The sequence below is a fragment of the Neolamprologus brichardi genome, chromosome 8 (genome assembly GCF_056152115.1).
Source record: "Neolamprologus brichardi isolate AB-2024 chromosome 8, ASM5615211v1, whole genome shotgun sequence".
Taxonomy (NCBI): Eukaryota; Metazoa; Chordata; class Actinopteri; order Cichliformes; family Cichlidae; genus Neolamprologus; species Neolamprologus brichardi.
The window spans coordinates 15105110-15129817 of NC_142111.1; the positions used below are offsets into that span (position 1 = coordinate 15105110).

At 40.1% G+C, this 24708-nt stretch overlaps 1 protein-coding gene across 2 annotated transcripts in view; it reads right to left on the minus strand.

The window, feature by feature from the left end:
• LOC102782731 (zinc finger protein 385B-like) overlaps positions 1-24708 on the minus strand; it is an 82000-nt gene that overhangs the window by 13541 nt on the left and 43751 nt on the right. The window contains exon 1 of one of the 2 annotated variants that reach the window (XM_006791197.2): positions 21841-22201. The exons of the other annotated variant lie outside the window; for it this stretch is intronic. Within the exon in view, the coding sequence (XP_006791260.1) occupies positions 21841-21850 (10 nt within the window). The 5' untranslated portion in view covers positions 21851-22201. Of the gene's footprint in view, positions 1-21840; positions 22202-24708 lie in introns of those variants that run through there. 2 annotated transcript variants of the gene reach the window in all.

The window sequence follows — 24708 nt, forward strand, 5'->3', positions numbered from 1 at the left end:
GGCTTCAGAACTTTGTTACACAAACTTTACCCTGTGATGAAAATAAACCATCTTATTGACAAAGAGGTTTAAAAAAAGGCAAAATTAAAAACAATATTTTTATATATGGTGTAAGAAAAAAGCTTTGCCTGTGTAGGACTGAAAATGATCAACCTGCACGACTGAGGATGGAGGATTAAGAGAAATGACTAATTATGGATTTAGAGAAGATAAAGTAAAATATAATGTACATTAGGCTTATCTCCAGCACATGATGATAACACATATTAAGCATTACTTTTTGAATGACAGAGAATCTGGAAGAAAGGAATTAAATAAATGCCAATTATATAAATTGTAATGTAAGTGACTGTTGTGACATAACGCCAAAACAAACTTCCTTAAAATGTCTTATTCATAAACACCTAAACATTTTCTCTAAATAGATGCAATCATAATGTTGGAGTTTAATGATGTTATATTTCAGTAAAAGCTTAGCAACCAGAAGGCAATTTTCCTCAATTTTCTGCTTCTTTTAAGTCTAAATTTCAGGATTTATCTCTGGGGATGAGGCGGTTTGAGAGTCCTTGAGCATTAGCATGCTTTTACTAATCTGGTCCTATTTTCTAAAGTATTTGAGAAGAGCAGAGAACCAAAGGGGAGACTGGAAAGAGACAAGAAAAAAAACAAACTGGAGAATGATATGTGAAAAGAAACGATATGACCAATACTGCAGAAGGAAAGCTTTTAGTAGGCATATAAAGAAAGTATAGGGCGTGATTTATTGTTCTGCACAGGTGCCCAAGTGTTTAATGAAGACGGCAGAAAATAAAGAAGCAGTGGACACCATAGCCTGTCTTATTTTATCATTGCAAACGCCTCGGGGCACCTACTTCTTACTGTGAAAATGTTAAAGTAAAGAAACCTGCCAGAATTTGTTTGGACATAATTAGATACTTTATAGGAAAGTAATGAAGGCTATAAACATGTGAAAGAGTAAAGTTCATGCTTGCACATACACTGCATGCTGCAGGGAGGTCTCATGAACCAATCCTTGAGGCCCAAGATGATACTATAATTCTAATAATGCACTCTACTTGTTCTGTGGTACTGTGGAAGCAGTAGTTTCTATGAAGACTGGACGGTAACAGAAGCATGATAAAATGGGCCAGCTAGTGCTGCACACAATAGGATCTGCAAATGTAAAAACATATTAAGACTTCATGGAAATCTTTTGTGCGCTGGATAATCGGTGCCTAGTTAGAGACCGCCCAATCTCAACTAAATCGTTCTCAGATCATGTCAATTTGGCAATCCCTGTTTTGCTCACCATACAGACTTTTTACCTTTTTCAGCCAAAGCCAGCTCAAACATGACTGTTCACTCAAACCCAGACTTCAAACAGATCACAGAAACCACAAAGTTTCCAGTCCCCAAAACAAAACAAACCAAACTATCAGAATATTTGTTTGCAAATTTCGATGGCTGGCGGGTGTTGCAACAATGCAACAACACTCCAATAATGACAATAATTCTTGCTTATGTTGGTGTGTTATGTAGTGCAGGTACCACCTATCAAATTAAAAAGTCAGCTGCTCACAGTGACAATGTGAACACTGTCTTTGTTCATGATCTTAGCAGAGCATGAAATGATGTGCATATTTGTACCCATTTGATAAACTGCATTCACACAGAAGGTAATCCAGTCATCACATGCTGCTTTGAAGGTAATGGTTGGCTGCTAGTGAAGAGTCATTGGCTCTTTAAATAACACTAATGTATTTACTGCCCCATCACATGTCAATCAATATTGTCCTTCATTCTCATTGGTAGTTGCTTCAATTGTTTGCCTTAAAGTTGAGAAAATCTCAATTTTTTCCCCTCTTGAAGCATCAAACTGAAATTATTATCATAATAACAAATAAAATTAAAAATGGGGCAGCACCGTCGCCTTACAGCATAAATATCCTGGGTTTGAATCCACCATCTGGCCAGTTACTCTGACTTCCACTGTCCAAAGACACGGTTAGATTAATTGATGATTCATCTGAAAATTGAATGGTTTCTCTGTGTTAGCCCTGTGTTAGGCTGACGACCTGTCTAGGGTGGACCCCGCCTGGATGAAGTTGAAATGAAAATTATAACCACATTGCTTAAAGACTAAATTCCCACATCCTATCAGCAGCTACTGAGGTACTCAGATGCTTATGCAATATCAAGCTGGACAGAAACACAACTAAACAAACTGAAACTGATGAACATAAAGAGAAGTGAACACAATAAACTCAGTAAAGATGCAGAGAATAGCAAGTCTTGGCTACCAAATGACTCCACATGTTGAGACAAATATAGAGGTGCAGCACAAATTAGCACTAAATTAACAATAAATTAAAAAAAAAAAAAAAATCAACAATAAGCCAACCAACGAAGATGCTATTTGACAACGACCACCAACCACACCCTCTGTTTATTTGATGCTTTGCAGCCACTCCACTGCGCCAGGTATTTGTTTGAATTAGAATTTGAAATAAGGAGTGATTAGAGCTGATTGTCACTATTTACTTGATCCTGCGTTTTTAATGTGCTAATCTCCCTGAATATCATGCATGCATAAAACACACACTTTTGTTTTCTAATTCCAAATTCATTTACATGCTCCACCAGGACTGTTTGTGTCACTGGTGTCAATAAAGTGATTTGAACCAAATTAACACCGTATTGAGAGTGAATGACAAAGTAGCAACAGAACAGTAACAGGCAATCACAGGCAGAGGACCCCTTTTCCCCCCCTCCAGTAGACTGATGTGCTTAATCTCCCTGTCAGTATGACTTTTGGGGACAACGATTCCCTCTCCTACACAAATCTGTAATTGATCTTATTAATCTCCTATGCATATATTCACAAAACACATCAGGGCGAGACGTTTAATTAACTGCGTTTGGTGCTGAACAAGCTAGAATCTGCCATCAGCTGTGAGAATCTGTACAACATCTGCCGACAAGAAGAACGTGCTTTTGACGGGACCTGTCTGTTTCAAAATTACCCATCTCATTTACGTCCAGAGAGCATCTCAAAAGATTCACTCTGGCAGACTGGACAAAACAAACTAATGCCATGGTCACATTGTTTCATCCAGTCATAATGGGAATGTGTTAACCAGCATGGCTCTGTAAGCGTTAAGAAATAAAACGCCGTAACTTTAAAATTACAACCCTAAATTCGTGAACTCAATTACTGTGTAATTAGGTTGGGCAGAGAAGAATTTAGTTTATGAAACATTTCTAATAAACACAGTTAAAGCATCATTACCAGTGACTATGTTTACATTGGCACTAATATGCTATTAATATTTATATATCCCATACTTGATACAGAATAAGTCTTTTGATATCTAAACAGCATTTTTTTAACCCTATCAGCTCTGTGTTTTACAAACCAGGTAGCCAGACTCGAGATCGACCCCAAAGCCTGCATTTCTGGTCTGAAGAACATACAACTTATTAACAGATTTTAAGATGTGCAGTTATTGCACTGATGACCTTGCTGCATAACTCAGTTCTGCTCACACAACACAACAATCTGGAGCTTAACCTGAAAGAGACAAAGGAACTGGTGGTGAGGATGAGGTGGACCAGAACACCAGTGACACCTATTTCCATTCATGGGGTCTGTGTGGAGACAGTAGAGGATTACAAATACCTCAGTGTTCACATGGGCAATCAACTGGACTTCATAAAAAAAACAGAAGCCCTGTACAAGCAGGGGCATAGGGGTCTCTTTCTGAGGCTGCCGAGATGCTTAATAATCTGCCAGCTCCTGAGGATCCGCAGGAGTCTCTGGTGGCCAGTATTTCTATGCTGTGGTGTGCTGGGGCAGCAGACACCAACAGACTTGACAAACTCAACAAAAGGCCAGTGACATACTGGAGCTTGCAGACAATATTGGAAAACCCTTCACAACATCCATGCTGTGCTGTGAGCACATTCAGCAGAAGACTCATGCCACAGGATACCGTGTAGATGTCAAACTCTAAAAGTCCTCCAGTCATGATTACAGACTGACACCTGAATTATTTTCATTTACATTATCTTGTATGTTTTGCATATAAAATTGCTTAACTTTATACAGTTTTGGAGTTTTTATTTCAAAATATTACAGTTGATATTTCTGTATTTGAGGTCACTGAGGCAGTTAAACAACTCCTTGGTGGCAGAGCCCCTGGTGTTGATGAGGTCCGCCCCGAGTTCCTGAAGGCTCTGGACGTTGTAGGGCTGTCCTGGTTGACACGCCTCTGCAATGTTGCGTGGAGATCAGGGGCAGTACCCGTGGATTGGCAGACCGGGGTGGTGGTCCCCATCTTTAAGAAGGGGGACCGGAGGGTGTGTTCCAACTACAAGGGGATCACACTCCTCAGCCTCCCCGGGAAAGTCTATGCCAGGGTGCTGGAAAGGAGAGTTCGTCCGCTAGTCGAACCTCTGATGCAGGAGGAACAATGCGGTTTTCGTCCTGGTCGCGGAACACTGGACCAGCTCTTCATCCTCTCGAGGATACTTGAGGGTGCATGGGAGTTTGCCCAACCAGTCTACATGTGTTTTGTGGACTTGGAGAAGGCATTCGACCGTGTCCCTCGGGGTGTCCTGTGGGAGGTGTTGCGGGAGTATGGGGTGTCTGGCCCATTGCTACGGGCCATTCGATCCCTATACAACCGTTGCAAGAGCTTGGTTCGCATTGCCGGCAATAAGTCGGACTCGTTCCCGGTGGGTGATGGGCTCCGCCAGGGCTGCCCTTTGTCACCGGTTCTGTTCATAATTTTTATGGACAGGATTTCTAGGCGCAGCCAAGTGGCGGAGGGCTTTCGCTTTGGTGGCCTCAGGATCTCATCTCTGATCTTTGCGGATGATGTGGTTCTGTTGGCTTCATCGGGTGAGGGCCTCCAGCTCGCACTGGAGCGGTTCGCAGCCGAGTGAAGCAGCGGGAATGAGGATCAGCACCTCCAAATCTGAGGCCATGGTTCTCAGCCGGAAAAGGGTGGAGTGCCCACTCCGGGTCGGGGATGAGGTCCTGCCCCAAGTGGAGGAGTTCAAGTATCTCGGGGTCTTGTTCGCGAGTGATGGGAGAAGGGAGCCGGAGATCGACAGACGGATTGGGGCTGCAGCTGCAGTAATGCAGACGCTGCACCGGTCCGTCGTGGTGAAGAGGGAGCTGAGTGTAAAAGCGAAGCTCTCAATTTACCGGTCGATCTACGTCCCTACCCTCACCTATGGCCACGAGCTGTGGGTAGTGACCGAAAGGACGAGATCGCGGATACAAGCGGCGGAAATGAGCTTCCTCCGAAGGGTGGCTGGCATCTCCCTTAGAGATAGGGTGAGAAGTTCGGCCATCCGGGAGGGGCTCAGAGTAGAGCCGCTGCTGCTCCACATCGAAAGGAGCCAGCTGAGGTGGTTTGGGCATCTGACAAGGATGCCCCCTGGGTGCCTCCTGGGTGAGGTGTTCCAGGCATGTCCCACCGGGAGGAGGCCCCGGGGCAGACCCAGGACACGCTGGAGAGATTATATCTCTCGGCTGGCCTGGGAACGCCTTGGTGTTCCCCCGGATGAGCTGGAGGAGGTGGCTGGGGAGAGGGAGGTCTGGGCCTCTTTGCTTAGGCTGCTGCCCCCGCAACCCGGCCCCGGATAAAGCGGATGAAGATGGATGGATGGACAGTTGATATTTTTCTGGGTTTCATATTTATACTACCGTTTTCTAACTTTTTTTTTTTTTTTTTTTTTCTTCTTCTTCTATCTGTCATATTTAAATTTGGAGGCTGTTATGTAGCAATTTCCCCTTGGGATTAACAAAATATTCAGATTCTGATTTTCAGGAATACTTCTTTTCACCGTTTCAAAGTGGTGTTCATACACCACTTTGCTTTAAATCATTTGTTATTATTAAATTCTGGCTCCACAGTGTGTCCTTTGTCCCGCCTCCCCCTCTTCACTTTCAGCAGGTCATAGCAGATAGTCGCCCCCTCCCTAAACCTGTTTCTGCTGGAGGTCTCTTCCTGTTAAATGGGAGTTTTTCCTTCCCACCGTCACCTAGTTTTTGCTCACTGGGGGTCGTCTGATTGTTGAAGTTTTCTCTCTATTACTGTTACAATATAAATCTTGAGATGACTGATTTGGTCCTATATAAATAAAACTAAATTAAATTGAATTGTTTGACAGAATGGAAGAGGGTGGTACTGTCTGCCTGGACAAACACCACAGGAAAGCTTTCAAAAGATTTTACATAAACCAAAAAAATTTTGTCCACGCCAACACATGATTCAATTATTTTATCACACCTATGAGTAAGGGGAATATACTCTTAAACTTGATCATGGATATACTGAGTAAAATTGAATTCATTCAAATGAAAGCTGATCAGCAGCATGTATGCAGACAAGCTTTATGAGCTTCCCCTGTGTATTTTATTTTATATTATTTTATTTTTGCAATTCTAGGCATAAAGAGGAGCATAGAGGATTGGCATCTTATTGGCCAAGAGCATCGGGAACATGCAAGGGAGAAAACAAATGAGCCATCTTTGTGTTTACACATGAATGGAGTGAAATAAAGTGACGATATTGCTCTTCACATGTTTTCGAGTGTTACTAGAACATTTCGGTCAAATTTGATAACTAACTTGCTTCATTTGGAACACTCAAAAAAAAACATTTTCCCTCATTTAAACCCTTTTCCTATCATTGTGGTTAGTTAAAATGCTTCTTGGGTGAGTGCATATCATCTAATGATAGCAGCAGTTGTTGCATCAAACAGCCCAGCATTGTTCTTGTGAGTCGGGCAGCATCTTGGTATGCATTTCTCCTTTCCCCAAATTAAATCCTTAAATGAAGGGCCTCACTCCTGTAGCCTTGCGCACACATACACTGCAGCATGTGGAGAAATTCAAAGCTCAACACTGACACAAGTATTGTTCACTCCTTTCTTGATACTATAAATGTAAATCCACCTTTCAAAACAAACCAATCCCTGCTCGCTAATCAGCATTCCCATTCTTTTTCTATGCAGGAAAGCTAAAAGTGTAGGTCACAGCAGCCAACCAACCCATACTGAGACAGGATAAAAGATTATGAGCTGAAGAAATTACAGCACGGTAAGAAAAAAAATGAGGAAAAGCTTAATCTCTATTATTTCCAAGATTAGTCTCTGGGTGACTCAATATCACAGCAATCACAGAGGGGGGGGGAAATGGCATCTTTTCATGAAGGGTGGAGGAAAAGGGGGGAGGGGGTGAGAGACTTCCATAGCGGCAAATCACAGTAAAAGCATCAGAGGAAAGGCTTCTTTTGCTCTTTTCATGGCAAACGCATTTCCTGGGATTATCTGTCTGAGCCAGACTCTCTGTGTTCACTCTGAACCAACATGGTGGAGTGCAGGCACGCGCTCTTTCCTGACACCAAAAAAAACAACATCCTTTCTCTGCGTGCCATTAATGGTTTGTGACATTAACGGCTGAATTAGGGCTGTTTCCTAATTTAGCAACATTTAATTCAAAAAGCACAGATTTCTTTGTTTTACCACTCTCAAACTACATTTAATGGATTATGGAGGCTTGTAGACTGTTTTCATCTGTTCTGGTTAGGGAGACCAGAGTCATTGTTGTGAGCTGAACCTAAAGAGGTATGAAAACTGGAATAAACTGCTGAAAATTTGGTCCCTGTTAATAAACTTGAACTGTCCTGACGTCAACTTGCAGGTATGAGCTTAAAGTCATCTTCAACCCTTAAATTAATGGGGTCACGATGAATCAGATTGGCTTTCTTTGTGATCTTTATTATTTCTAAGTTGGATAAATGTGGTTTACAGTATGCAGCTGTGGCGTTTAAACAATTATCAAGTACTATGCATCTCAAAAATGTAAACATTTTAAAAGCTAAACAGAACAGTCATTTTTCTTAGCTCTTAAAATCTCACTCAATCCTTTCATTTATCTGAAAATTCAATTGGTGATATTTTTGAACTGAGCATTGCTGTGGTTTTTAGGAATTTGATGTTGTTCTCATTTTTATTCTTATTATTGTAAGATCTCCTCCCTCCCATTTCCTTTGAGTTTCCTTTGTCCATTTTCCCCTCGGTGTTTGTGTCTCTGCTGGATCATTTTGTGTCTTCTTATGGTAAACACTTTCTTTGTGTAGCTTTATTCTTTGTATGTCCTATCCTAGTAGTGGAATAGTCTTTTTTGTTTGAAGAGTAGGGCCAACTACCTAAGTCTATAGGAAAATTAACCCACTGCTCTTTTAATCTACGTTTGAATTTAAGGTTTCAGTTGCTAGTTTTAACAAATTATAGAGTTATAGATTATTGAATAAAACAATGTTATTTTTGTTAATTATGACCCCAATTAGAGCCAAAATGGAGGAAAACTGAGATTTAGAGCGGGGCTTCCTAGAATTCACTACCATATGAGAGTGCAGTCTCACTTAGTTTCTCAGATAGATCCATCTTTTGCTTTGCACTTCCACTTTCCAAAACACCTAAATTTTTGAAAACAAATTATTGTTTTTTCACTAGTTATGCATTTAGCTAGGGTCAGTGTCACTACAGGTAGCATGAAGTGACCTCTACAGGCTAAGCAACAGCACCCTGACTGCCATTAGGGATTGGTATGAAATTGTTGGGCCCATTGTCAAACCTTTCCCTGGTGCAGTGTGTCCCACACTCGCCTGACCTAAATCCACCTAAATCCACCTCTGGGACTTTATGTTTCGCTTTGTCCAACACCATCAGGTTGCATCTCAGACTTTTCAGGCATACATACATACGTGGGGGCCATACAAACTATTAAGTACCATTGTGAGTAGCCTTGCACATCATTTTTTCACTATGGTTTTTGGGGTGTCTTGGAATTCAGCCCGCTGTGGGATGATAATTTTTATTTCTGTTATCTTTTTGTTCCTAACACATCATCCATATTAACAGTTGTGTCTGTAAACAGAAAAAAAAAAAAAAACAGAGAGAAGTTTTTTAAAAGGTGAGCTTGAAATTTTATCTCATCTTTATTCTCTTAAAAAAATAAACAAGAAAAAAAATGGCTACACATTTCTGACTCATATTCCGCGTTCAGGTCCACTTTCTGAACTGGGACAAGGAGTGAGTTTCTGCTGCACATCTGTTATTTGTCTGTTTTAAATTGATACATCTGTGTCTTTTGGCCTGATCTCTCCTGCAATTTACACATTTCCTTATTTTTTTCCAAATAACTGTTCCAGACATCGGTACCTCGCCACATCATAAATCTGAATCACCCGAGTTAAATTTTAACACACTGTTGAGCAGGATGACGGGTGCACTACTTAATGTGCTTCAGTTAATAATTTAAAATAATATAAAATTTTATTATTTAGGACATTAAGCATTTTAAAACACTTTGTACATTGTTATGCAGAGTGTTTGACACCATAACTTGAGCATTTGCAAACATATTAAATTTAAATGAATGTACTTAAAACACTTTTATGGTGACCACCATTTCCTGTGTAACACAAAATCTTTGAGCATAATTAACTATGTCACTATGGCCCCTTTTATACATATAATCAAACATTACAGTCACAGCTGTGCTTTATATTCTATATGGTGGGATCTTAAAATCACAGACATTTCCTATACTTAACATTAATCTTTAAGTTAACTCTGTCATTACATTAGTTTAATCAAAAAGGCAGGATTAGGAATGTGTAGCTAAAAAGGCAAAAAAAAAAAAAAGTATCCTCTGTTGATAGGTTTGCTGTTAAGCCTGCAAAACATATTGTCAAATAATGAAAATTGAATGGTATGTTTTCCAGTCCATAATGGCACGAAGCACACAGCTTTTCTGAGTCATAAAACAGAAGTGGTTAGTGCACTGCGCTTTTGCAGTAATGATGATGCCATTCGTTGCTTACACAACGGGCAGAGAGCTCGGTATTTATGATGAGCTCTGGAGGATGAATTAGCATCCATTAGGACTGCCATTGACAGCTCCGTTAAGCTCTCGCCGCTGGAAACAAAAAGTGGAAAGTGAAGGCCTAATTTCCATGATGGCTTGAAATACTGCCCCCGCCATGCTCTGTGTGGTTTTTAAATAAATCATCTTTATTGTGACAAAGTACATTTAGGCCACAACTGGCAGCCAACAGGCAAGTTCGCCTGCTGGCTGTCAACGTCTATTTAAACTTATACAGACGCAGCTGGCAGAGCCAGCGGCTTCATGTGAGTTTCTACCTGCAGGGCACCATCCAACCCAGATCAGGCTCCCCGTGGTAATCTGTCCTACTTTCAGCTAAACCACTGTGGGCCCATTTTCACCCCAGGGTCCATAAACTCTTATTGAATTTGTTCAAGGTGAAATTCGGGACTAGTGTCCTCTGGTCAAAGGAAAATCACAGGATACCGTTGTAGAAGCTTCAACAGCATGTAAAATCCACATGTGGAAAAGAAAAAGAAAAAGAAATCTCTCATGTCTCCATAACCTTTTTAACCTTTTTAATCCACAAAGCAGCAAACCAGCAAGCAAATTTCATCAGACACAACTTAACATCTTATTTGGTATAATGTTAATACTATAGCAACATATGATTAATCAGGGTCTCTGGTGAATTATGGGTAATATTTTGACTATTACGGGTTTGATTTTTGGTGACAGATTATTTGAATTGCTATCTTTATGTCACAGACTTTGTTTAAATTATGTATTCTCCAAAATAACCACAAAAGATAAACAGGCACCAGGAGATAAAGCTAATCTACAGGGAAATTAACATGATTACACTATCAGGGCTGCTCAGTGTGTTTTGTTTCCTTCACTGACCCTCTGCCCTTTACAATGCATTCTGCACATCATTATCAAATAAACTGCCACCATCTGCTTGAATTGAGATAAGCTTCCGTCCAATCAGACCAGCTGAACAGCAGTTAGCAAATGTGTAGCACATACTTATTGATATTTAAAGCCTGTGCGCAGCTTTATCCGCCTCATGAACTTAGTAATTAGCAGCTTTCTATCTCGATGCTCCTCTCTGAGCTGCAGTAAATGTGGGTGTCTGCCTGATGGAGTGAGTCTGAAGGCTGGTGCCTTAGTGGCTTCAGAGAGGACAATCTAACTTCGAGAGATCTTCATCAATGTTGCATTAAAGACGGCAGCTGAATTTATAACAGATCTATTGTAATATTTTTTATGGTTTTGCTGTTTATTTTAATTAAAAGGATATAACTTTGCAGCATTGTTGTAAACCTAACTGTCACAGAAAATGAGTCCCTGCAACTTAACAGTCATTGTCCAGTCACAACTTGATAACTGCAGCAGACAAGATTTGGCTTTCTTCAGTTGGCAATGTAAAGGTTGATGTATTTTCTTTATCCTTCCCAAAACACAAAAACAAGAGAGCAAATCTGCTTACGTGAAAGCTAAAAACAAATGCTCAAAATACACATTTACAGTACTTCTGTAGTATTTTACCACTTTGCAAAAGACTGATCCATATGTAATGCTACACATAAGAGCAGCTGAAAAATGAGAGAATATGAAAACTACCTGCCAAAATTTTTACAAAGCCACCATTTCATGATTTTTACTGAAATTTAATTAGCTCAGGTCCAGTGAATAAATGGTAAATGGACTGGTTCTTATATAGCACGTTTCTACTCTCAAAGCACTTTTTACAACACGCCTCACTGTCATTCATACAAGCACTTTATCTATCCAACATTCACATCAGGGGGGAATCTATGATTCAGTATCTTGCCCATTGATACTTTGGCATAGAGACTAGAGGAACCAGGGATTGAATCGGCAACCTTCTGAACAGTAGATGACCTGCTCTACCTCCTGGGCTACAGCTCAGTAACACTAAATAACACACATGCACAGTGGCTAAGGTAAAAAAATATAAACATGGGACGATCGTGGCTCAAGAGCTGGCAGTTCGTCTTGTAATCGGAAAGTTGCCGGTTCGAGCCCCGGCTCCAACAGTCTCAGCTGTTGTGTCCTTGTCCACTTCACCTGTTGCCTACTGGTGGTGGTCAGAGGGCCCGGTGGCGCCAGTGTCCGGCAGCCTCGCCTCTGTCAGTGCGCCCCAGGACAGCTGTGGCTACAATGTAGCTTGCCATCACCAGTGTGTGAATGGGTGGATGACTGAACATATAAAGCGCTTCGGGGTCCATAGGGACTAAGTAAAGCGCTATACAAATACAGACCATTTACCATAAACATTTTATAAAGTTCAGCTTAAGAAACTGGTCACCTGACAGCTTTCCTGCAGCAATCAAGCATAGAATTAGTCCATTGTCGTGGTCCATGAGATCAGTTGATACCCTTCTACACATCCAGCAAACAAATCTCATTTGGGGCCACTATTCATACTGCCTTGACTTGCAGACAGCTTTGCTACCAGTCTCTAATCTAGCCCCTCCTTTTATGTTGTACCCGACTTTATTAATAGGATATCTATGAAGGGGAGTTGCGGCCTATCCCTATGGAGGTTGCATGGCTGCTTCTCAGCTCGACTTGATGCTTCAAAACAATGTGATGCTTTTTTCCCCCCGCTACATTTCACTGCAGTTGACCTAATCATGCACAAATTGTACCAGTTTATTACATGAATTCAGATAGAGAGTATCTTAATTTGCAGTCAACCTTTTTTTGCGGGCAATGTCATGTCTCCTGGCAGCTGCATATTTTAGCAGGTTTTGCATTTCACTGCTTGATTTCCAAGGCACGTTGTCAGAACTGGAGACACAATATTTTCATTCCTGTCAGCATTTCAGCAAAATACCAAAACGTTAATCCATTTTGCTGACAAAATGCCTGGAGTGTGTGTGTATGTGTGTTCACTTGCTACTGTGCGCTCATGTGTGCTGTATCTTTAAATGAAGTGTTTAAAAAAAACCTAATCATTTGACAGACAAACAGAAAATGTCTTCAGACAGCAAACAGACAGGAGCAGTAGCCAGTGGGTGGTAGAAAAGGTTGTTCTAGTTTCACATCCAAGCAGTAGTTTAAAAATAATTAAAATATCTTTCCTTAGAGTTTGTGTAGGTCTCAGACAAAGACATAGCCACATAATACTAACTGCTGTGTTGAGGGCACGGAAGGTGTATTAATGCAAATGTCCTCAAGAGTCACGGACAACAGAGAAGAAAACGAGTGCATTATTATTTAGCTTCAGAGTGCTGGATAACTCTGAGACCGACTGTCTGCATTTCTTGATTTGGCAGAATACCAGACTTTGCCAGTAAATGAAAACCAAACAGTTGTGATACAGTACCACTAATCAATTGTCCTTGTTGGAGCATGAATATCCACCACAAATTAAATTAAAAAAGGCCTTAAATTTTAAATATTGCATTCAGAATTTCATTAATATTTTCAAGCTACAACAAATATCAAATTATGCAAATTAGCAACAAAATTAGACCCATCGTTTGGTGAAGTAAATACCTCAATGTTCTGCTGGGGAAAATAAATAAATAAAAAAAAACATACCACCCACTTAAACATGAATGTAGACCAATAGCACCAGCACACGGCCTGAGCAAAAACAGGAGTAGGAAACCAAAAGGCTACGGCAGCGGTCCCCAACCTTTTTTGCGCCACAGACCGGTTTAATGCCAAATAATATTTTCACTGACAGGCCTTTAAGGTGTGGTGGATAAATACAAAAAATAAAATGATACAGCCAGGACAAAAACAGTGGTATTTTGTAAATATAATAATAAACGCGAATTCACTGTGTAATTGTGTAAGGTTATTAGCAGCGTCCTCCTGAAATGCACCAACAACATTGAGAGTAACATCCTCCTCGCTGCCCCTTAATGCTCTCTGGTCGCTATGGTAACGCTTAAATATTTCTTTCAAAATAAGACACACAACTACAACACGGGAAAAGACACAGGGAAACAGAGTTAATGATAAAAACCCTGAAAACCATAAATTTCACACCCGAGCCTCAACTCTTGCAGCCCGGTACCAAACGACTCACGGAGCGGCATGGGTCCGTGGACCAGGGGTTGGGGACCGCTGGGCTACGGCAGGGGGGCCTCAGTTCTAGCCCCATTGAGAACATTTCTAGTGTGTCCACCTTGCCCCTGCTCCTGGTGCATGTCTACTCTCTATAACAGACTTGGAGCCACAGTAGCCCATTGGTTGTTCACAACTGACCTGTGCGTCAATGGGAAAATCACAAATTTCATTCATTTACTGGTCACAGGTAAAGTGGTGCGCATAGTTTTTAAAGAGCAGAATGCTGCATTTAAGGATTACAATTTGAATCGCCTTTATGAAACTAAACACACAGAGTAACACAAGAATTTGACTTATGCAGAGTGGGACATCTGAATCTTTGCTAACAACGGTGCAAAACAACAAAGACTTTTTCAAGCTTTACACATCCAAGACACAGTAAAGCACAGTAAAGACCAGATTTGTTATTTCCCACAAAAATCAGTAAGCATTTCTCTGATCAGGAGTTTATCAAACGGTTCTTGCTGGACTCTGCCCTGAAAGAAAAGAAGCATTTGGGGATATGTCCCTGGATGAAAGCTGTGATGTGCATGACACACCCCAGTTACTAATCTCTTTAAGTGGGATAGCGAAAGAGTTTGAGATTATGGAGGAGTTGGCTGCGATGCGCTGAATGAAAACGTGTATGACAGGGAGTGATTTGTTCAAGCTAAATGCTAAATGCATGCTTGGAAAGGCCGGGCTGAAATTGGACAAAATAGAAATGTCAGTTCTTACCAGTAGCAGTTTATAAATAGATAAAATGAATATTGAGCAGAACTGAGTTCAACTTAGTGTTGGATGCCAATAAACAATCAGTCCCACCCCTGCTCTATACTATCGTGTCAAATAAAGGGAAACTAAAACTGGCTAAAGGAACAAAACAAACATAATTACTGGTTTGCTGTTTTGTTTTGGTTAATTCCTGATAAATTTTGTAATCTTTGGCTGTTGTCGATTGTTGTTAGTTTTACTTGCTTTGGAGGTTTCTCTTGTTAACTGCTTACTGCCTGATCAATTTCACCTGTGGTGCCTTTCACACCTGTTCCCCTTCACCAATTAGTTATATGTTTATTCACCAACCCATGGGTCCTTGTTTGGAGTAGGCCCAGCTGTTACACTACCAATTATGTCATGTCAGACAGTACCAGACACCCTCAGATAACCTGTTTCTGTTCATAGGGGCAGTATAACCAAAATGTAGAACTAATTAAATTTCACTAATTTTTCACAAAAAAAAAAAAAAAAAAAAATCAAAAGAAAATCCACATTTTGTAAATACTTCTATTTAAATATAACCCAATAAATGCAGATAAAAAATAAAATTGAAAACCCAGGGATCGCTGTCATGTTTTGTCTGTTGACTGTCTGAAGACGAGCAGTAACCAGTAATCTGTAGTTGGTGTAGTTCCAATAAAAATTACGTAGGTAAGCAGTAATCGGTTCCAGTGAATTTTCAATAAAGCTGACAGCAATAAAAAAATGTTCCTTAGATTACACAAGAATAGGCTCAAATCAAAAGAACACGATTAATCACTCTCAAGCCTCTGATGTATTGGTAGCCGACGGTTAGAAAACAGTTCCTGCGTCACTCTCATGCTATTTCTGATGACACACACACACACACACACACACACACACACACACACACACACACACACACACACACACACACACACTATGGGATTTAAATGTCACTTTTAATCTGAAGGTAATTATTTGAAAAAATTTAAAAAAAAAAAAAAAAAAAAAAGATTTTACTTGAATCACAGGAGTCACGCAGCAGGTGATGTAATGCAGTAGAAGGCCTTCAGGAGTCCTGTGATGTGTGTCGCACACGTCCCCTTCTCACAGCCTGGTTGCAGAAGCCGATATCCTGAGGGTGCATGACTTTTTGGCAAATCCAGAATATGACAGAAATCCGTGGCATGTGCCTAAGCCATTAAAATGCCTTAATGTAGTTGGTCTTGGCATGCAGCTCCATTCCCAGGATACATCTGGAAAAAATTGCCCTCCTGATGATGCAGGATGTGAGTCACCCTAAGCTTCTTCATGTACAGCTAAAAGTCCAATACGACATGAAGGAGGAAATTAATGTGTAATTCATCATCATTTAAATGCTTTTCCCCAATGCATCTATAATAATTGTGCCATTATCAAGATGCTTAATACAGATTTGTACATATAGCCTATCAAATTAACATTAATCAGCCCTCATAGATAATCATTCAAACAAAGTGTCTCACACACATTTTACTGATGTGATCAGTTACAAAATTATATATCCAGAGAGAGACCTACAATTTGAAATCAGCCATCGTTCAACCTCACAACATGCCTTTTACAACACCCCACCGACTGTACAATAGGTCTGGGAGACTGAATGCTCCAAGAATCAAGAACTATACTTAAAAAAGGTCCTCACAAGACTTAATATAAAGTTTTAATTGCTAATCTTTTGATTTACATTAGATTTGGTGAATGAAACAGTGCAATGCTTTCACAAGTGAACATGTGAGTGTCTGCACTCCTGCAATCATTACCAGTCTGGCTAATCAAACTCACACTGTCAGCAAACCACAATGACTGATTGGGGCTGTCAGTCACTGTGATGTGTGTCAGTTTTTTTTTTTTTTTTACTGCACCAGGCTGTGATTTAGCTAACCCAGTATCACGACAAAGCGTGTAATAAACACGCCGATCCACCGTGTCCATTTCATGCTTTGCCCATCCAAAACGTGAAATGTACACGCATGCAGAAGTTGACACAGATTTAGACAACCTGCCACATTTATGTGGCAAGATTCTTTAGTGGCAACAGAAAAACAGATCCTGTGTGACCACATGCGAAATAATACGCATGCACTGTTTACTAAAGCAGAACACGTGTTTTTATTCTGTGCAACACACAGATTCCAATTTAACCTTGAAAACATTAGGATGAATACTACGCTGTATTCCTCTTGAACCAAATTTAACTGACTCAAACAAGGTCAGGCAAAAGAAAACGAAGAAGAACAGTGACAGGTGTCCTAAAGAAAATATCCTCCACATCATCACAACACCATCACCCTGAACTGTTGATACAAAGCAGGAAAGAGCAAATCCTTTCTTGTTAATGCCCAATTGTGACACTACCATCTGAATAACGCAACAGAAGTCAACAGTCAGACAAGGCAGTGTTTCTCAAATCTTCTACTTTCCAATTTTGGTGAGCCCATGTGAATTATAGCCTCGGTTTACTGTTCTCAGCTGACAGGAGTGGCACAGATGTGCTCTTCTTCTGTTGCTGTAGCTCATCTGCTTCAACATTCAACGTGTTGTGCATTCAGAGATGCTCTTCTGTACACCTGGGTTGTAACGAGTGGTTCTTCAAGTTAAGGCTGCCCTTTTATCAGCTCAGGTAGTCTGGGTATTGTCCTCTGACAAGGCATTTTTACCCAGAGAACCACAGCTCAATGGATATTTTCTCTTAGAGCAGCCTCTATACCTGTGAGACGTTTGTGTAGGGACATCCCAGTAGATCAACAGATACTGAGACACTCAAACCAGCCTGTGTGGCACCCACAACCATGCCAAATTATGCCAGTTTGAACTTCAGCACACCATCCTGACCATGTCTAAAACTGCTTTCATGTGCTACATATGATTTGGCAGAGTTTTTTCACACACATAAAAGTACAATCAAAGAAATCAAAATATAAAAATCAAGCTGTTTATGCTCTAAACAGTGCTTCAAATATTGCTGTGAATCAGCTACAGCAAATTAAAATGCTCTCAATGGCAAAAGGTATCAAGTCAGTACAGTAGACTAATTAAATTTGTTCTCTAAGACAATCTATACTGCAGTTAAAACCTTACTGTTCCATACTCATTACCCTTCGATTATAATAATAGGTCATTATCACTGCTGGATTCTGAATATGTCCCCCAACAGGAAAATTAATGATCCCTTTAAACTGACTCATGAACGCCAAGCTTTGCAAACATACTGAGAAACTTTTTCCTGTAACATAAAGAAACACTGACTAGCTTATTTTGAATCTCGCCACCCACACAGAACACAGATTAATGTCTCGTAGCTAATATGATGCGTCGTAAAATCACGCTTAATTTGCATGAATGGGAATTTCTCTGTTCCAGTGATTAAAAGGAAAAGTGAAGTGAGAAACTTCTTTAGCTGTGCACACGTAGAGCAGTCCAATTTGCATTATGGTAGCTTGTAGCCAAACTACTCTACACTTAAAAAACTTTATTAATAAACATATTTAACCATTTTAAATGAGATAATAATAAAATATCAGAACTAACCGGGCTTAAAGAATCTCTCCACCCTCTATGACTATAAGGCTATGGCTGGACCCCTGTGGTTTGCATCATTCACCATCTGAATGTATTAGTCCTTTATTTATCCAAGTAAAAAAATCTCATTGAGATTAAAAATCTAATTTCCGAGAGAGACCTGGCATCATGGCAACAAAAGTCAAAATACACATGCCACATAAGTATATAACATTTAAAACAAATACAATATCCCATACCAACATGTGTAAAATATACAATAACAGATCAAATTAAGAGTACATTAAAAACAAAAACGTGTGGCAGGCAATACTGCGAGTGTCAAATTTTGCAACTTCTACAATACTTCAAATACCATCTGACTTCTTATAAAGCTCAGACATGAAGGTGGGTGCTATACTTTTAGCCTTGATTCCAAATTTCCTTGAGGGTAGAGCACAGTTCGTCCGGCTGCAGAGGTGCCCTTCTGACAGCACAGTGAGCAGCACCGCAGGGGCCTGCTTTAACGCCCTTCCTTTTCACTGTGTGTGTGTCGAGCATCAAGGAATGATCACAGTTGTTATATTTGCAGTAATTCTGTGAAGACGCAGCAATTGTTGGCTGTATAAAGTTAAGCTGGGAGGAGACGTACTTGGAGACAGACACTGATTCAAAAAGAAGCAGAATCGACTCCATTTACTGATAAAGGTCCTTCAACAGCATGTGACACAGTGGGGTTGTGAGCGTGGTCGTTTTGTGTTGCATCAGCAGGGTAAAGGCAGCTAACTCCAGACTTAAACTGATTAGGATCCCAAGTTCTGTTCTGGGAGCTGGTGGAGGTGAGTCTAATGGGAAGATGCTCAAGAAACTTTTCAGCACATGCAGCAAAACAGACATTGCTCTCAGGTGCAGACTAAACACCACAGGGACTATTTTCTCACTTTGATTATTGTGTTCCAACACTTTATGTAGGGGACAAACCTAATAATACAATAGTTTCACTGTCACAGGACTACTTTCTGGCAGTGCAATAGTATAAACTGTGCACATCCAATTCTACCAAAGATTTATCAGCCTTTTTATTGCATGACCAGCTCATTAGTTGATTGTCTTATGTTTTCTACTATAAGAAGTATATGAACAACTGCATTATATGGTATGACACAAGGACCAGTGTTATTGCACTGGATTGTTGCAGTGTGATACCATAAGTAGACTATATAGGTCATAACTTACCCATTTAATTCAAGTGTTTTCAGCCACATTACCACAGTTGTATAAAATAAAGAAGCTAGCCATGAAATCTGCCTTTGTAAACACTTCTGTAAAGATCTCACTGAAGTTGAGTGCGGTACTGTAATAGATGCCACAGCTGCAACAAGTGAGATCATGAAATTTCTTCCCTCTTAGATATTCCACAATCAACTCTAAGTGGTATTATGACTAAACTATTGTTTAGAAACCACAGGAAACCCACTCTGGTATTTACATCAGCATAAAATTGTGCGCCTGGACTTCCATGGCTCAACAGTTCCTGCAGTTGTAATCTGTAAGTGGCCCAGTACTTCTGTCCATATAGAGTATGTCAATCTTGCCTAAGGGATATCAATAAAATCTCAATGTGTGAAAATATTGTTCAGTTTAGCATTTATGATATGATGTGCATTAAATAACCAAATATTGAATTGTACATATTAGCTATTGAGCTCACACTATGTTATTTTTTCCATGAAAGTTTTAAACATGAGGTTGTATCAGTCAGATGTTGGATCCTCTAAAATCATAACGATGGTCAGGGTGAAGCTTGCTGGATGTATCAGTACAATCCTCTTTATTTAAAAAGGTAAAAAGTTTTTGTTTTTTTACTCATTGCATTTGTATATTTATTACATAAGTTCTTATTGCAATGATAAAATGATTATTTTATATTCTATATATATTCTACTACTCTCAGAGAAAAGTAATAATCATAAAATTGAAAGCTGAGAAAAATTCAAAAATTTTATTCTAGGATTTTGTATCAGACTGTGACGTAATGGTGCACAGAGATCAGATTTACACATACAGGATGTCACTGCAAGCTCAAATCTGAGCTTTTGACAAGTGGTGGAGAGGCAAGAACAGATGCAGTATGGCCACCAGGCAAAACTCTCATAGTTATCGTCTCTTCAGCTGTTTCCCTTTGATCTCCTTAATCTGCTGTTTAAAGGAGAAAGAGCCTAAAGCAGCCACATAGACATGCTCTGCATTTTCATCCACAGAGTTGTGTGTATCCATAAGCTGCAGAAATTCCAAAATACGTGGATACACATAATTTTAAACGTAGCCTTCCTGGTAATTCTATTGGCTAAAGAATTATGTCTCATCCTGATAAGAAAGCTATTATAAACACAAAAAAAGCAGGAAATGAGTTATGTTACTTGTGAGAAAATAGTGTAAACTACCTCAAACTGCCGAGAAATAACCATGAGAAAAGTAGTAGGGGGTACAGATGGAAGAGGTGGAGCTGATGGCTCAGAGGGCATTGTCAATTGGGGTGAATGGTGCACCTGTTGTGCATGGGCTAATCACTTCCTGTCTCTTTATTTTAGCAGAATGCTGGGGTGTGGGGGGACAGTAACAGGAGTGCACAACACGGCAAAGGGAGAATTCGGCATGGAGAAAGGGGACTGCTAAGAAAGCTTGTGCAGAGCTGGGCTTGTAAAGTGGCAGCTCTGTGAATGTGTTGCAAGTGTGTGTGTTAAAATAAACAGTTTGTGAAGGACTGTGTTGGCATTCTGTGCTGCGGGGAAACCCACGAATGAGTGAGCCTCGTGTCGCAGACAGACTTGCAAATCAATTTGGTTTTAACGGAAATAATAAACTCTAAGGTAGATTAAAAAAATAAACACATTTATTTACAGGTCAAGTAAAACGTGAGAAGGTAAGTTCCTCTGCCTACTTAAAAATCAGATGGTAAATCAGATGGACTTTAACATCGCACCAAACAGATCCTGAATTCAAATACTTTAAATGCAATGAATTTGATGCCTTATCTAAACCAAAAAAAACCCCAAACACAAATGACTAAAAATCCCCACACTGCCTTTATCTTTAACAGGCTCCAATTATGCAAGCTAATCTGGGCATATTTCCCTGGGGACGCAAAGACATAATTGCCAGCAATCTGCACCGTGATATCAGCAATGTTCTTGTGTGGCTTTAAAATGACTTGACACATCTGGGAACGGCAGGTTTGTATTGGTCTGATCTCCACACTTGGCTCCATCAAAAGGGGTCAATTATGAAAACAAACAGGCCGGGGACTCATTTTGGATGCAGAGGAACTGAATGAGGGCAGATGGTAGGCAGGAGACCGAGCCTGCCCTTGAGCTGTGATGTGAAGTCATTGTTGTAAAACACACATTGACAGCAGAGCGCTCGCATGCATTTAGGCAAATGGAGGCACAAAAAAAAAAACATCACATAAAAAAAAAAAAGAAAAAGAAAAAAGATAAGTCCTCAGCTACTTTCCCACAAATTAGCAGTATTGGCACAAATCTTAAAAGTAACAGCCTTACCTAACAGCATCTCCACGTGTTTTAAGCTTCCTCCGTTTGCCACTCTCTTCTGCTCTTGATTCAGGCTTCTCCTGCTGGCTGATCTCCCATCACAGAAGTTGTCCAAAAAAACCCCAACAAAGTCGCAGATAATTTTCTCCGTCTCTTTACTGTATCTTTCTTCTCTCCACTTTGATTGTGACGATCCTTTCTCAGTCAGTGACACGTCTTGGCTATGATCCAAAGTGCCGCAGCGAAAGCACGGCACATGTGTGCTTCAATTAAAAGTGTCATGCTCTGCTGATCGCGCTGCCCTTTATGAGACGATAGGAGAGACAGAAGCGAGGCAGATTGAGGAGCGGAGGAGAAAGAAAGGAGGCTGAGAGTGTCTGAAGAGCAAGTGTGTATTCTTCTACCAGTATGAGTATGTAAGGGAGAGCGAAAGAGGGGAGAGAGAGAGAGAGATGGGGGAGCTGGGAGAGGACTGGCTGTTAACAACATGAACTTCCCACATCTCCCCCCTTTCCTTGCTTCTTCTTCTTCTTCTTCTTCTTCTCAGCAGCGTTTTCTATTCAAGGTTCACACCTGCATGCTCCCTTAAGGGCACTCAAAGGCAGTTTCCTTCCTGGCATTACTTGACAACAATAGGCGTCATTTATCATTGGTCCTTTTCAGTCTGCTTAAAATGCAGCCCTGCTATGTTGTTCGTAAGTTACCATTGTGGGTAAAATATTTTAAAAATGTGCATCCATATCCAGATGATACAGTGTTTATGTGCAGAGTGCAGTCTGGTTTATCAGAGTAAATTAGTCCTTCACTCTAGCTTTACATTTCCAAGAGGTTGTACGTGGAGAGGATTCAATTAAACACAGAGTCACTCACGCAGCACAAACTCATTATTTTTTCACCGCTACTAAGGCATGACTGATATGATCACAATCATAATTAAACAGCCAAGCTCAGCTCAAACCACCTTGTGTTACAATTTTCTACTTTTTTTTTTCCCAAGTGTCCTTAATCAGCTTTTACACATGTATCTACTGCATCTGATACTATAACGTTGCGCTAAAGCAGGGTTGTCAAACATAAGGCCTGAGGACCAAAATCGACCCAGCAAAAACACCAATCTGGGCCGTTGGACTCCTTTAAAAATGATGAATGACGGCATATACTTTGGACTTTCAACTGCATTTGAACAAGTTTGCAGCTTTTCCTAATGATACAGACCTCCCCCATAGCCACTCATACTAAACCAATGTAATTAAGTGATGACAGAAGAGTTGCTGTTGTTTTATTTTCACTGTTGAATAAACTCTAATAAATTTCTAATTTTTACACTGATGTCAGAGCAAAAGAAAAAAGGGAGGTTTCTGTGAATTAACAAAAATGTTCGGTTTTATAATAACCACAACCACAAGCCAGAGCTTTTTCTGTAATTTTACACATTTATTTCTTACAACTTGAGCCCAAAGAGTCATGCTGACGGGTTTCTTTAATTTACTACAGCAGCATTTGTTTTTATAATGTACAAAAACTGTGACGTCCTGCTGAAATGACACTTTTCTTACATTAAAATATCTCATGGAGTAAATGTGAAGTTAATTTTTTTACACTGACAGAAAGGGGAGTTTTATTGGTTGATCACACTTAAGATAAAGGTAGGCTGTATGAGATGACATCCCTGCACTAGTGTGTGTGACAGGACGCTGCTTCACAACACTACACAAACAGCTCCGCAGCCAAATCTAAAAATCGAATCTCATCTAAAATCGACACATCAACATTTGCTAACATTAGCCACCACATGCTACTTTGTTTGACTTACCATAACAAATACTATTGCAGCGAACACCCTGGCGAACTGAGCAAAGCCATGTTTAACTGCTTTACAAATAAAGTTATTAATTTGAAAGACAGAAAAAAAAATTAAGCATGAGTTAATGCAAATTTCTTCAGAAAATTGAGACGGCGTAAATGACGATATGAGGGATAATAAATTGTAGCCATGCAAATGTACTGTATTTCAATATAATTATGCAAAGGTATAATTCATTTGCATATTTTGATCCATTACAAAAAACACCCCAGTTTTCCAAAACGACTTAAAACTCTGCTTGAGAAGTCGAGATGCTCACTTAGCATATTGATGGTGCAGCTCTTTCCCCACTCAGCGCTGATTTAAACTATTTGAGATTCAGTGTTTATTTTAATGAGCAGGTGGGATAGATTATTGCTCAACGAATAGCTGGCTAATTTTCCTGCCTAATCTTCTGATGATTACTCTATTGACACACTGTAGAGCAGAGCTGAATCCAGCGCTGCTCTGTCATGCTCCGCTGCGATTCTTATAGCTTGAATTAAGCACTTTATATGCGTTTCTATGCGATATTTACCTCAAATGGTTCTTTTGAGTTGCGCTGTATCAGCCACAGCCCAATCTTGGCGTTACCACTGTCGACACTGGTGAATAGTAGTTTTCGTTCTCTGGTTAAATCTGCCTTTCGTCTAGCTGAGCTTATTTTTATCTCCTATTCTATTTCACACTTCTAAAGTCTGTTTATGTCTGCATAATACGTCCCGTCTCTACTTGAACTTGTCCTCAAGTGCCTTTTCTTTCATTACATCTCTTAATGATACTGCAACTTTTACTACACCAACCTATATAGTACCTCTGCAGCAATAAATGAAAAAATACTTGTAACAGCACCTTTGAATATGGCACTGCAAATTCCATCCCACTCTAGGTACCTATAACAGCTTTCAATAGGCTGTAAGAACTATCCATTTTGTTGGGATGTCTTACTGTGTTTTTAAATATTAATCCCTCTTTAGAGAGTATGCATTAGCCTTAAGTTTGGCCGCTGAGTGATTTAAGTTGGACAGAGGGAC